Source organism: Varanus komodoensis, unplaced genomic scaffold, assembly GCF_004798865.1.
Source record: "Varanus komodoensis strain SLA01 unplaced genomic scaffold, ASM479886v1 scaffold68, whole genome shotgun sequence".
Classification (NCBI taxonomy): Eukaryota; Metazoa; Chordata; class Lepidosauria; order Squamata; family Varanidae; genus Varanus; species Varanus komodoensis.
This window is the reverse complement of record NW_025336321.1, coordinates 164,466-178,956: the sequence shown is the minus strand read 5'-3', so window position 1 is coordinate 178,956 and position 14,491 is coordinate 164,466. Positions and strand designations below refer to the sequence as shown.

The 14,491-nt window shown below is 37.3% G+C and overlaps 1 protein-coding gene across 7 annotated transcripts in view; it reads left to right on the top strand.

The window, feature by feature from the left end:
• FAM126A (family with sequence similarity 126 member A) overlaps positions 1-14,491 on the top strand; it is an 80,683-nt gene that overhangs the window by 16,531 nt on the left and 49,661 nt on the right. For 6 of the 7 annotated variants that reach the window (XM_044450746.1, XM_044450743.1, XM_044450747.1 and 3 more), the window contains exons 3-10: positions 1,379-1,480; positions 1,872-2,051; positions 3,800-3,880; positions 5,761-5,876; positions 6,110-6,205; positions 9,501-9,617; positions 10,084-10,171; positions 11,473-11,632. In XM_044450746.1, coding sequence (XP_044306681.1) covers positions 1,379-1,480; positions 1,872-2,051; positions 3,800-3,880; positions 5,761-5,876; positions 6,110-6,205; positions 9,501-9,617; positions 10,084-10,171; positions 11,473-11,632 — 940 coding nt within the window. Of the gene's footprint in view, positions 1-1,378; positions 1,481-1,871; positions 2,052-3,799; positions 3,881-5,760; positions 5,877-6,109; positions 6,206-9,500; positions 9,618-10,083; positions 10,172-11,472; positions 11,633-13,662; positions 13,829-14,491 lie in introns of all 7 variants that reach the window. The other variant, XM_044450748.1, reaches the window with a different exon arrangement.

The following is a 14,491-nucleotide window of genomic DNA, read 5'->3' as shown; positions in this document are numbered from 1 at the left end:
TGTCACCTCTACTGTATATTCATCAGGGATATGATTTAGGTCATACCTGAGTGGCCTAGTGCTTTTCCCTACTTTCTCCAATTTAAGCCTAAATTTTGCAACAAGAAGCTCATGATCTGAGCCACAGTCAGTTCTTGGTCTAGTTTTTACTGACTGTATAGAGCTTCTCCATCTTTGGCTGCAGAGCACATAGTCAATCTGATTTCTTTGTTGACCATCTGGTGATGTCCATGTGTAGAGTCGTCTCTTGGGTTGTTGGAAAAGAGTGTTTGCTATAACCATTGTATTCTCTTGATAAAATTCTACCAGCCTGTGCCCTGCTTCATTTTGTACTCCAAGGCCAAACTTGCTTGTTATTCCACTTATCTTTTGGCTTCCTACTTTAGCATTCCAATCCCCCATGGTGATAAGGACATCATTTTTTGGTGTTAATTCTAGAAGCTGTTGTAGGCCTTCATAGAACTGGTCAACTTCAGCCTCTTCAGCACGAGTGGTTGGGGCATAGACTTGGACTATTGTGTTGTTGAATGGTTTTCCTTGGATTCGAACTGAGATCATTCTGTCATTTTGGAGATTGTATCCCAGTACTTCTTTTCCTGCTCTTTTATTGACTATGAAGGCTACTCCATTTCTTCTGAGAGAATCCTGCCCATAGTAGTATACCTGATGATCATCTGAATTAAATTCACCCATTCCTGTCCATTTTAGTTCACTGATTCCTAAGATGTCTATGTTCAGTCTTGTCATCTCTTGTTTGACCACATCCAGCTTGCCTTGATTCATGGATCTTACATTCCAGGTTCCTATGGAGTATAGATCTTTATACCATTGGACTTTCCTTTCACCCCCAGATACCTCTGCAACTGAGTGTCCTTTCAGCTTTGACCCAGTCTCTTCATTCTTTCCGGAGCTACTAGTATTAGCCGTCTGCTCTTCCCCAGTAGCCTATTGGACACCTTCCGACCTGAGGGGCTCATCTTCCGGTGTCATCTCTTTTTGCCTTTTGGTACTGTCTATGGGGTTTTCATGGCAAAGATACTGAAGTGGGTTGCCATTTCCTTCTCCAGTGGATCACATTTTGTCAGAGCTCTCTGCTATGACCTGTCTGTCTTGGATGGCCCTGCACGACACAGCTCATAGCTTCATTGAGCTACGCAAGCCCCTTTGCCACGACAAGGCAGTGATCCATGAAGGAGACAAAAACATAAAGTCACACAGTAATGATCAAATGGAACTGGTCTTGAAAATATTACATATACATATATGCTCACACAAATGCACATAACTATTCAAAATTCCTGTCCTGCATTCTTAGTGTAGATTAATTGCAATACCTTTGTGTAGAGGCTTACCATGTATGTTTAATGTTTTCTATTAGACAGTGCCAGAGGCATCTATACCAAGCTATGCTAAAAATCTGAAAGACAAGATTTCTTTGGTGTCATCTCTCTATAAAGTTATTCAGGACCCACAAAGTGAGGTATGTAAATATGTTCCGAGTTATATTGGAGTTAGAATAACTTTTGGAATAAACTGTGCCTATGGATGGAGTGGCAGGAAATACAAAATATGCAGCATTCAAAATCCCATTGTTCTCTTCAAGTTATCCTGTTTTAGGCTCCCTTGGTGCTTTAGATTCCTTTAGATACTCTTGATACTGCATATTACAGCTTTTTAAATATATTTAGGGACAAGGTACAGATTTGTTTTAAAAGAAGACAAATGGGGCATGCTCAGATGGAGAGTGACATAATATTTTATATGAAATATTACTAGTTTTCAAATAGACAAATTTGATCTCATTAAAAAGTGGGAAAAGCATGGAGTGTGTTAAACCACTAACCAGCAGTTCATGCTTGCTTTTGTTTCAGCTGCTGGAGCCAGTCTGTCACCAGCTTTTTGAATTCTATCGCAGTGGTGAGGAGCTTCTACTGCAATTCACATTGCAGTTTCTTCCAGAACTGATATGGTGCTATTTGTCTGTTTCTGGCAGTAAAGACCTTCAGAGCAGTGGCTGCATAGAAGCACTTATCCTAGGAGTTTACAATTTGGTTTGTATTTACAGCTGAAAAAACAATTAAAAATAATCTCTTGAACAAGGTGCAAAATATTGTGTGACATTCCTTATTTCTTTTAAATCTGTTATATCTAACTCTGTGTAACGTATTTCACTAACAGAATGAAAATGTGATTTTGCCTTCATTGCCCTATGGGATGATCTTTTCTAAAAGGCAGGAAGAGTGCAACCCTTTTATTTGTCTTGAACCCCTTAGTAACATTTGATACCATTGATCTTGGCATGCTTTTGGGTTGGCTGTCTGAGCTGGGTGCTGGAGGTACTATGTAGCAGTAGTTCGATTCCTGCTTGGATGACTGATTCCAGAAATTGGTGCTGGAGGTTTATTTATTTACTGCTTTTGGATTTATCGCTGTATGCCTTGGCAGATATGCTATAGAGTTACAAAGAGCTCTATTTTAGCCCACACTGTTGAACATCTTTGTGAAACCATTGATGGAGAGGTTATCCAGAGATATGGACTGAGTTGACACCTGTATAGAGATAATGCCCAGCTTACTATCTTTTTCATCAAAATTAGGAGAAGCACAGTAGTGAAGCATTCAGAGGACTGCATGAGGGTCAATAAACTGATGCTTAGTGCAGACGAGACAGAGTTTCTTTTAGTGGGTGGTTCATCTGCCTGGCTGAGTGATGCTCACTGTGTTCTGGAAGGGGTACACTTCCCCTTTAAGGAGCAGGTTGGAGGCACAGGTGACCTCAATAGCATTGAGAATCTTTTTCAGTTTATTATTTATTTATTATATTTCTACACTGCCCATCAGCCAAAAGACTCCCTGGCCAGTTCACAGATCGGATTTTTAAAATTTCTTTATTTCTTTGACTTGTATGTCACTCCATTAGCGATAAGGCTCTCCGGGTGGCTCTGTTCAACATACTAAACAACAGTCAAAACAATTCAATTCATAATACTTTTTAACAAGTCACAATATAAAAACCAACAGTAAAAATAAATACTTTCCACCAGGCCTAGTTGAATAGAAGATATTTAAATGCTGAACATCTTGTACATAGGCCTTCAGTTTTAAAAAGAAAAGTGGTACTATATTTTTAGTTTTTTAAATGCAGTTATTGTAAATAAAACACCCGAAGTGAACCATTCAGAGAACTTTGGCTATTGAACAGAACAGAATGAAATAAAGATAATAGACAGACAATTGGGTTTTGCTGCAACAAATCAACAAATACCTTGGTTAATGGCATTATATATTATGAAACTGTGATTGTTTGTGTTCTGACTTCTAGATCTCTGCATAGTAATATCTTTAAAAATGTTTAGCCTGTATTTCTAAATGAAGGAAATGTGTGTCTACTCTAATGCAAAATAATTGTATTAATGTACACAATTAAACTTGTGTAATTCAACAAGTTATGGTTCAACAGTTCAAAAAGTATCAATTTTTGCGGCATTAAAACTATTCTAATTTTCTGGATAAATTCACAAATACATTTAAAGCCAATCATGCTATGCAGGACTCTTAACATATTGAGCAAAAATTGGCTTTGTTTTCATTAGTACTTCCACTGGAATAAACATTTTAAATGTGATTTTCCATGCACGTATCTGCTCAGCAGCTGTGCACATAAAAAAGTTAATGTGTTATGGAAAGTTCACTGTATTATCTTTTCTGAAGTTATAAGTTTTCATTTGTAAGTTTTTATATATGTTTTCAATATATATTTCAGAATATGATATAACATGTATTTATTTATGCTTTACAGGAAATAGTTGACAAACAGGGTCACAGTAGGGTATTAAGCTTTACAATTCCATCATTATCCAAACCTTCAGTGTATCATGAAGTAAGTAAATTTACTTTTGCTTCCAATTTGATAATGTTGCAGCCTCTCTTAAAAGAACATAATACGGCCTTGGTTTTTGTCATAATGATAAACACTCTCGTCCAAGTTGTATGTTGTTAATACAAGTAGTTGTTGTATATCTATTAATGCATTTTCCATGCCCACACACTTTCTACTAAAAATAGTGTTTAGGGCAGCTAACAAAAAGGTTATAAAGCCACAGTTATTTTAGAGGGCCCACTTGCCAGGGTTTTTGAAAGATGATTAAGATTCATTCTGAACAGTCTAAAAGAATCCTTACTATGAAGTACCTGAGGTAGAAAATATGGAACACTTAACAGTAGTTATATCTAGTTAAAGATGAAACTCTTTATGGATTGGCTGCATAAAGGAAGAAACAGCCTTGTATTTACAAGAGCTTAGCAGGGCTATCACAGATAGGCTATTTTGAAGGGCTTTCATATACAAGGTCGGAGACAGCTTGATGGCACATATCAACAACAAAGTTGAATGTCTAGCCACAATAATGCTTTCTACTAGTTTTGAGGTATAGCTATCAAAAATCTTTTACATTTAGAAAATATTTTGCTTTCAAAAATAGTTGAGGCACTGGGATAATACATGAAACCAAAGATGGCAGCCTTGTTTTGCTATTCTAATCTCACAGTGTAGCATGGGGAAAGCAGGGGGGAACACACTAAGCCGTGGTGGCTGTTAATCACCTGGGCTCATCCTGGTAGCATGCCTGGTGATTTCCGTAATTAACTTTGCTGGATCTGAAACTGGCAAATTTGGGTAGGAGGGTCAGTTAACCACCTGGCAACCCCTGCGGTGGGCTGCGAATTCGAGGTGGTTTGTATCCATCCTAGCCACCCATCCTCGCTGGGTTTGAGCATGCGGAGCAAGAGTAACAAGGAATGTTGACTGACTTGTACAGGGGTGTCTTAAGGAGTCACAGTGGCTTATTAACCACCCTTGTGTTGTGCCCATCCCTTTGCTCTCCACCATTGCTGTCCCCCTCCACAAAATGTAGGTCGTACATCCTGTGAGCCTGTTCCGCATGCTTTAGATCTTGCATGAGTTGAGCAGACTGTGGACATTCACTTACAACTTGTAGAGAGGGGCATCACTGTAGGGTTCTGAGTTAGTGCACTGTCCTTACTTTCTCCTGTTTTTATTTTCATGTTATTCCAATAGCCTAGAATACCTAAGAAGGGCCTTTATAAGAACCAAATTCCTATTGATAATTAGACTTAATCTATTATCAATAGTTTCCTGCTAATTAATACTTGAAAGCAGGCTGTTATTCACAAAAAATTCAATTTGTCTCCAGTAGATGTTTGGGGTTAGAATAGAAGAGCAGTAGATCCATATGCTGAATTTAATGTACTGTCAAATCTCTATAAAGTTGCAAGGCAAGATGGGGACATTTTGAAGTGTTAGGTGAACTGGAAGGAGTATTTGAATCTCTCCACTACTTTGTTTTATTTGTTTTCCTTCTCACGGGGCTCCAAGACCAGAAATAATTCCTACTAGGAGAACAACAACTGCTCTTTTCTTTCTAAAGTGGTTTTAGTTAAAATAGTACAGGCAGCAGGAGGTTCAGCTCTCCTCTCCTGGCCACTGATGCTTTTAAATTGTTCTCTGCTGCTACTTCATAGGGAACTGTTGTAACATCTCCTCATGCCTTAAATTGTTACTGAGTGGCAGATAGTATTTTATGTAACATATTTTAGTAATACTGGTTTTCATATTCATGAAAGATGTGCTACTTACCATGTGTTCTTCACACATGTTACTACTGTTTTTTGGGGGTGGGGGTTAAGTTATTTACTACTGTTGTATAAACAAGTGAAAATTCAAGTATCTGCTTTCTTTAGCCTTCCAGTATTGGTTCCATGGCTCTTACAGAAGGTGCTCTGTCTCAACATGGCTTATCCAGGGTTGTGTATAGTGGACCTCATTTACAGAGAGAAATGTTGACAGCACAGAACAGGTAAAATGTATGATGCAGCTTTCAATCTTGCAGGTTAAACAACTCATGTTGAACACTTCTGAACTATTGTTTCTTAATGCTTTCATATTCTAGAATTATAGATCCATTAAAAGTACAAGTTAGATTATGGTGGCTTTCTGTTTTGATGAAAGTTGACAGAATATGCATTTTCATTGTGAGTATCAAGCCTTTTGTATTCTTCAGCTAATCAAACTGCTTAATATTTTTTTCAGGTTTGAAGTATTGACATTCCTTTTGTTGCGTTACAATGCTGCCTTAAGCTATTTGCCTGCAGTTTCTCTTCAATCGTTATGTCAGATCTGCTCAAGGTAATTCTCTTGCTGAAAGGAGAATAGCAGACTTAGGCTGCAGCTCTATGGGAGTAGGCTCGAAGGAAAAATGTAAGATAAACTTAAGTAGAAACATGTGTAGTGCTGAGTGTAAATTAAAAACATTTAAATGGAGAAACCTACAAAATAAAAGCATAGGGCTGGCTGTATATGAAAAAATCCCAGTTTAATAAACCATTATTAAAAAGAAAACAAGCCTTGGCTTATTGCTACTTTGCTTTGCTTTTTGCTTGTCTGTTGGAGCTGATACTCCTCAGGTGTACCAAGTGAGCTGCTGTTTAATCTCTAACCATTCTAGAATCACCCAAACCCATGCTCTCTTGTAGGGTTGCTAGATGGCTTCTTCTTTTTCTTTTATAAAGATTTTTAACTAAAGACTAAAAACATCAATCATCATATACATCGGACGTGCTGGGTCAGCCCCCTACAACATATCTTTTTAACATTCTACAATCATACTCAAATCGATTTATAAAAATTTAAAAACATCTTTAAATCTAAGCCAAGTCCCATTTCTCCAGCCAGTCATAAAAAAGGTCCCAAGTTTGATAGAATTCAGTATCTTCTTTCTCCTTCAGTGATAGAGTCAATCTGTCCATTTCTGCACAGTCCAGAATCTTTTTTAAAATCAGTTCCTCAGTGGGTAATTCCTCTTCCAGTATTGAGCAAATGCAATCCTTGCCACTGTGATTAAATGTAACATCAAATACATTTCTTGTTTGCTAATATCTTCCGGTATAATGCTTAACAAGAAAATTTCAGGTTTAAAAGCGAAGGGTTTTTGTAGCATTTCCTCAAGTCATTTATGTATTTTAATCCAATACTTTTTCACATGTTCAGAGGTCCACCATATATGGTAAAAAGTACCCACATTATGTTTACATTTCCAACATCCGTTTGACATATTTGGAAACATCTTAGCTAATCGACTTGGTGACAAATACCATCTATAAAACATTTTATATAAATTTTCTTTATACGAAGTTGCTAAAGTTACCTTAATATTGCTAGATGGCTTCTTAACCACACCAGCTATCCACCCTCACTGGGTCATTATGTAATGACAAGCTATGTCTTGTGAAGGTGATTAGTGAGATCAAATAGCACATACCAGGCATGTGCATGGATGACTAATAAGCCACTGTAGCTTATTAACTACTTGCGCACATGCAAACCTGGTCAGTGTTTTCTTTAAGAAATGCTGCAGTGATTCACACAGGTGCATGATGGCCCAAGACACAGCACTTGGAAAAAGTGAAAATTGACCCACTAGAAGGCTGCAAAGTTCTGTTCTTCCTCAGAAGTGGAAAATGGAACAGAATGGTGCCAGAATGTACTAAGCCTTGTATGCAGTATAAGAAGTAGTAAATGACAAGAATGCAGTCTAGAGTGAATCCATTTCAGTGGACCATAAACATTTTATTCAACATCTTACATAAAAGCTTATGGAAATGGAGGAACTCTGCTAAGCTGAAAACAGCCTTTCCATGGGCAAAAGAGGCTTACTGCTAGTAGAAGGGCTCCTTTGGTACAAACCATAGCTATGTACTAGGTTAGGCCCTGTGAATGGGAGGAAAAGTGTGTTCATTTATGCAGTTCCATACACCCTATGTGAGCATTTCCTCTGTGTGCGTAGTCCCTGTTCTGTGAGTTCCCACCCCTGCTCTGTTGAATGGCAAGGTCTGAAGTAGGGTTCTGCTCGCGCAGTCAAGGACTTCACTTTATCCCGTTCTTCAGTCATATGGAGCATTCCACAAAGCAGTGACATGTTTCCTAGTGTGTTGGAAATGAGCAAATTAATAATTAATTTACTTCTTTGAGTCCATCCTAGTATGTATGAAGTATATGACAACATTTGATGGACTTTTCATTATATTACTCTAAAGTAGAATTACTTATCTTTAGTTCTGATGCTCAGTTTAAGAGCTCATATGTTGTAGTACTTCAATAAAGGGTAGGTATTATATAATCCCTGGATTTTCCCATCTGTACTCCCTGCTTTCTCCTGAAGCAAACACTGCTGCTCCTGCCTAATCAGTTCTCCTTTTCCTGAATACTGTGAGGTTTATTTCCCACTTGTACTTTGCCTTTTGATTGTAATATTATGTTAAGATTGGTTTGGCTGTAATCTCATACTTAATAGTAGTAACTGGATATGAACTTTAGGTACAAGGTTAATAATTCAGGAAAGCAAAAAATCAAGACATTTCTGGATTTCATAGAATGTGTGGTTTCTGGCTGTTATGCAATACAGTGAGAGGTCTTTATTGCTGCTATTCAATAGACTATTAATTACTCAAACATCTCAGTTAAGAGTTATAAAGATTAAAATTATAATTTAAATATATGTACTTTTTCCATTTTCTCTTAAAATACTAATTACATAACTTAATTTATATATGTATAGTATATTTTAGATTGCGTATAGATTTTAAGTAGTTTTTGCCCCTTTGTCCTCTGTATGCATATAACGAGTGGCCAAACTGGGGCTTAGGAGCTGCATACGGCCCTTTGAGTTTATTTTGTGGCTTGTGGCTTGTTATTTTGTGGCTTGTGGAGCACCTATGGGCTCCAACTTGCTGCTTGCAGGCACTCACTTGCTGCTAACTGTCCACGGTTGCCCACTCACAGCTTTCAAACACCTGACATTTACCATATGTGGCTCTTCTGTTGAGCAAGTCTGGCCACCTCTGGTATATACACTTTGGCTTTTTAAAGCTAATTATTTTGATCAAAGCAGGAGATAGACATGCACTTCAAACCCTTTTATAATGAGCCATTTCAACTGAAAGCTGGCAGTGCACTACAGGAATCTGAAACATTTGATTAATAGTAGCTGTAGTTGCTGCTATATGCTCTTGAAATATTTATAATTGCTGCTCATGAATCAATCAAATGTACTTGCTACTTCAAATGGTTCATTAACTAGTTTGTTGGACAGTACTGTATTCATGGCATACTCTTCAGGCACCTTGCTAGAAATCCTTGCCACCTACCAGTTGCAGATGCTTGAACAGAAAGTTTAGAAAATAAGAGCATTTCATGAGACAGCTCTAATTTGACTGCTCTTCAAATACAATTGCTAGTTAGGTACACTTTGTCAGTCTGATTATTTCACCTGAAATGTTTCTGGATTCTTTTTCAGATTATCATTTTTGTATTTCAAATGTACAATATTCTTCCTGTTATAATGACTTTATTAAAGTTACCCTATCACACATGATAAAGCAATTTAAATAGAAGATGCTACTGCTAATCTTATTGTTTATTTTAGGATCTGTGTTTGTGGATATCCTCGCCAGCAAGTGAGGAAATACAAAGGCATAAACAGCAGGATTCCAATTTCCTCAGAATTCATGGTGCAAATGTTAACTGGGATTTATTATGCTTTGTAAGTTCAGTAAATGTATGTCTTGTACATACAAAATAATACATTTCACAATGGATATCATATAGTACAGAATACTTGGTTACCTGACTACTGTGGTAGGGTCCAGTGATCCTAAAGATACTGCTGCAGAAAATCATTATTGATGATTCTCAGCAGTTGATACTACCAGGAAAGGCAAGCAGAAAGCTTATGGAATCACTTGCCTACCTGACCTGGTTTAAACTGTTCATATAACACAAAACATTAAAACAGATGGTTCTATATTTTAGGTCTAATCTGCAGCACATACTGATGGCCAGAATCTGGATGACTAGAAATTACTAGTTTCATATATTTGAATATCAGAATGTTTTCAGATAACTTCCAAGCTTTCTGGAATGCATGTTCTTGTGCATTCTGTTAATGTTATAATAAGTGGCTCACCAAAATTGAACAGTAAGTTTTTATTTATTTTATTAAATTCTAGTTATAATGGAGAATGGGATCTGGCTCGTAAAGCAATGGATGATATTTTATACAGAGCACAACTGGAGCTGTATCCAGAACCACTGTTGGTAGGTGTCTTTATCAAATTCTTCAATACAAATTCTTCTATTTATTCATCTTTAAAAATATGTATTTCACTTCTCTAGTTCACATAAACTACCTGAAGTGGCAACAATTAAATATTAGAAATAATTTCACACAATAATCATTGGCTATGTAGCAATAAAACATCACAGAAAAAAAGGGAAAGGAAAGAAGCAAAAAGCAAATTGGACACTTGTCAAGTTAGACACTTGTGGAAATTAAAAACACAATCAGGTGTTATCAAAACCCTGACATGTTTAGAGCCAAGTGAGTAACTTGGAACAAACGCCATAATTGGCACTACTACAACAGAGAAGGCCTTCAGCATCTCCAAAAATTGAAACATCTGATGGCAAGCCATGTTTTCTATCTTAGTGCAACAGTGACACTAACCCTGATCCATAATAAGTTACTTGATAATTGCATACAGAAGAAGATGGGTAGCTTTGCTGCAGATGAAAGAGCTTCTTTGCTGCATTTTCTTAAGTACTGCTATTTCATTTAGTCACAATAACTTATTATGAGCCACTTATAGTCTAGCCTATATTATTCATAGGAGAATATGAAAAAAACTTGCTGGCAGGGGTAGCCTTCTCATGTCTCTTCTCCCTCCACTGGCCAAAAACTACATAAATACTTATGCAATAAGCCCCCATTTTATCTTCTAACATATTTAAACTATTGCAATACTCCAGCAGTTTGGGGGACAGAGGAAAGGATGTTTTGCTCCTGAGAATTGTTTAGTAGTTGCCTACATGTGGATTTTTGGGAAGAATTACACATCACTGTTGCCACAGCACTGTTCATACGTGGGAGGGGAGGTAGTTTTGGCTTTTTCAGGTTATAGTGTGACATGATAAGTTCATTTACAATGTTAGTTTGATTGGGGGCCAGGCACGTTATGAGCTGTGACAGCATTTCATTATTGCCTTTAAGGCTCTGAAAACTCTACAGGTTGAGGGGCATCTGTCTCCTGCCCCTTCCTCAATATTAAGAGACATAGGAGTAAGCTGTCAAATGAAAGATTCTTCCATACTGTTTGAGTGGGTTGCTTAAAGACACTAGAAAAGGAAAATGTGATTACAACTGGGCTTCAGCAACAACTGTAAAACAATTTGAATTGCCTGCTAATCCATAATTGTGAACCAATGGAAGCCAAATTATTAACTTATTTTGACTTCTGTCATGTGGTGCATTGCTTGGTATATAGTAAATGTTGCTTTAACCTGAGTTAATACGTTAATGTTGAGAATCTCACCCACATATTTTGTTGTTGCTTTTTTAGGTTGCTAATGCAATAAAAGCTTCATTGCCTCAAGGTGCCATAAAATCTAATAAAGAAGGTACAAAATGCATTCAGGTTGAAATTACACCTACTGCATCTAGAATATCAAGAAATGCAGTGACCAGCATGTCAATTCGGGGCCATAGATGGAAAAGGCATGGTAAGAAATGTAATAATTGAAACAGCTATTTAGAATTAAATCCAGAGAGCCAGTGTGGTGTAGTGGTTCAGAGTGGGGGACTGGAACTCAGGAGATCTCCACTCAGTCCTGGAACTCACTGGGTGACTTTGGGCCAGTCACAGACTCACGGTCCAAGCTACCTCACAGGGTTCTTGTTGTGAAGATAAGATTGAGAGGAGGAGGAGGAGGATTATGTAAGCCACTTTGAGTGGTTTGCAAGGAGCAAAGGCAGAATATAAATATAATAAATTAATCCAAAAGATGAGATTCTTTGCCGATGTGGTGTACTTACATAGTACATACATAAAGATTATGTAAGATTGTAGTACACGCATAGGCAGTTTCCAGCAGGGTGCTGTGAACCTGTTGATTCCATCGTATGAGAAATACTCACTACTTGCAAAACAGAGATTTAGTACTTTGGGCAGCCAACAGGAAATTACCAGAAATACTTGTTTCTGGAACTTGGTAGGTCAGTGGAGCTTGTGGAAGACAGCTCTTCCAACTTGTCCCAATCTGGAAACAATTGTTTCTACTTATTCCAGAGCTTTCTGTAGGAAGTATTAAATCTCTATTGCACAGTGGTTGATCCTATTTGTGCAGTGGAATTAGTGGGGGGGGGGCACTTGCATGACACAACCAACTGCTCCCTATTGGATACTGCTCCAAATGTCACTAAGTTGGCTGATGAGCTAGTGTCCTATTCTATTTCTTCCATTTAAAGCCATAGAAAGCTATGGCTTTCTCTGTTAGTAAGCATGAATGTAAGTAACTACCCAAGGTTTATTGTTCATGTTACTCTATCATCAGGTTTTAAATCAGACATTGCAAACTTAATGTGAGTCTGTCCTTACCTTACCCTTACCTCTCATGTCTAGAATTCAACCATGATTAGAATATTTTACTCAGGTGGAAAACTTTTGTGTATCTTTTTTTAACAACCAGAATGCAGACTGAATGCCCAAGTGACTATAAATTAGGATAGGGGCTTTTTTGGTCTGGAATATCATCATCAAACATTGAAGGTTGTCAAATCACTGTGATTATCTCATTTTAGAAATTCTCTAGCTGTTAAAATTACCTTATAGTTGTTCTCGTAAGAATATGTTGCAGGAGAAGAAAGCTGTACTAGAGTATAAGACTTTTCACTTTCATTTATTTATATGATCATCACCATAAAATGATTTAGTCACTTTTTTTCTACATTGGATCTTGAATTTAAAAATGGATCCTCCCAATTAGGTGATACGGAGTTTAATCTCCTCCTGTAGAAAATAAGAAGTACCCACTACCTTGTCAAATGGTTGATTTCTAAAGCAGTTGGTTAAGCATATTTTTCTACTGTTTACACTGTTACTAGTATCCTGGGTTCACTACTGTGATTGAAAATTTTGTATTGAGAGTGTCACAGAGAAAAATCCAAGTAAATTTTCGTTTTGCTCTCAGTATGCCATGTGTTGTGTCTGTTGTTGCTGTTTTACAATAGACATAAATTAATTCAGCTAGTGGAGCCCTCAACTTACTTTGGTCTATGGATGTAAAGTCCATTACTAGCAAACACATTTATAGTCTCAGTAATGACTTCTAACTGCTGGCATAGTTCTGTAGAGTATTTCGGTCTGCAATACTGTGAATTAAAGCCTGATCCATACAGGTCAGTGGTAGCAAATGGACACAACCATTTTGTTGAATGTAAGCATATAAAGAAGTTACACATCTTCTAGCAAGTGCTGCTTTAAAAAAATGAAAATACCTTTGGTTACTAATTGGGCCAGTTGCTTCTTCTGCCCTGTCTCTTCCTGGTTGGATATCATTATTGAGGAAACTTTGGAGTGTTGCCCATATTCAATAACTCATAGGGTAACAGTCAAAGGTTACAGATTATAGTACCTCCTTCTAGCTAACATAGTTTTCTCCCTTTTTAATATAGTACTAAATGTATTGATAGTTCAGAAAAGATAAATAGCTTGCACTTTCCAAATCCATTCTTTAATGTTGCCTTCCTGCAGGATTCATACTCGATGATAAAGGTGCTGAAGTTCACGAGTCATTGGTTAGGACAAGTGTTTGCTGCAGCAGATAACAGTAAGGCAAGAGGCTTGATAGTATTAGTAAAGCAACTGTCTCCAATAAAGATGAACAGTTATTTTGTTAAGAAGAAGGCTAATTTGCCAGGTATGCAAATATTGCTGCAGTCTCTTTCAGTTGTAGGTTATGACTTTTCAATTCAGGAAGCTGATCTTATGCTGTAATGACAAAAGTGGGGCTGGGTAGCAACAGCTACCACCACTTTAACTCCTGGAAGAGAATTTTGCAAGTATTACAGCTGTTAAAATAAGAGATCAGGGGGAGTATAATGGATACTTTTACTGTTCCTTATTATCAGTTCTCCAAATAACTCCTGTAGTACTTTGTGTTATTAGCAAATGTGCATATGGGTGGCATCTGTGTGAGCTTGCAAAAAATGCTACCCTAAACCTCTGCAGCTGAACATGATCCTTACCACTGTGTCCTGGACTTTCCACATAGATATAGGACAAAATTGTTCACCCAAACCTTCAGTGTGGACATCATAACTGGAACTCTTGTACTTCAAGAATATCATTGAGGTCCAGATCAACCCCAATAAATATTCTGAAAAACATGACTCTAAATTAAAATCTCAGTACTGTGGAATATAGATCCAGATGCTTCTTTAGAAAGTATATCTCACTCAACAACTGTGATCTTAGCTAACCAGTTATTTATCAGTTGCATATGGTTTCAAAGAAGGTTTGATATTGTTGAATTTTTTCCATCTGTAATATATTATTGCACAATGAGAGCATTTGGGAGAAT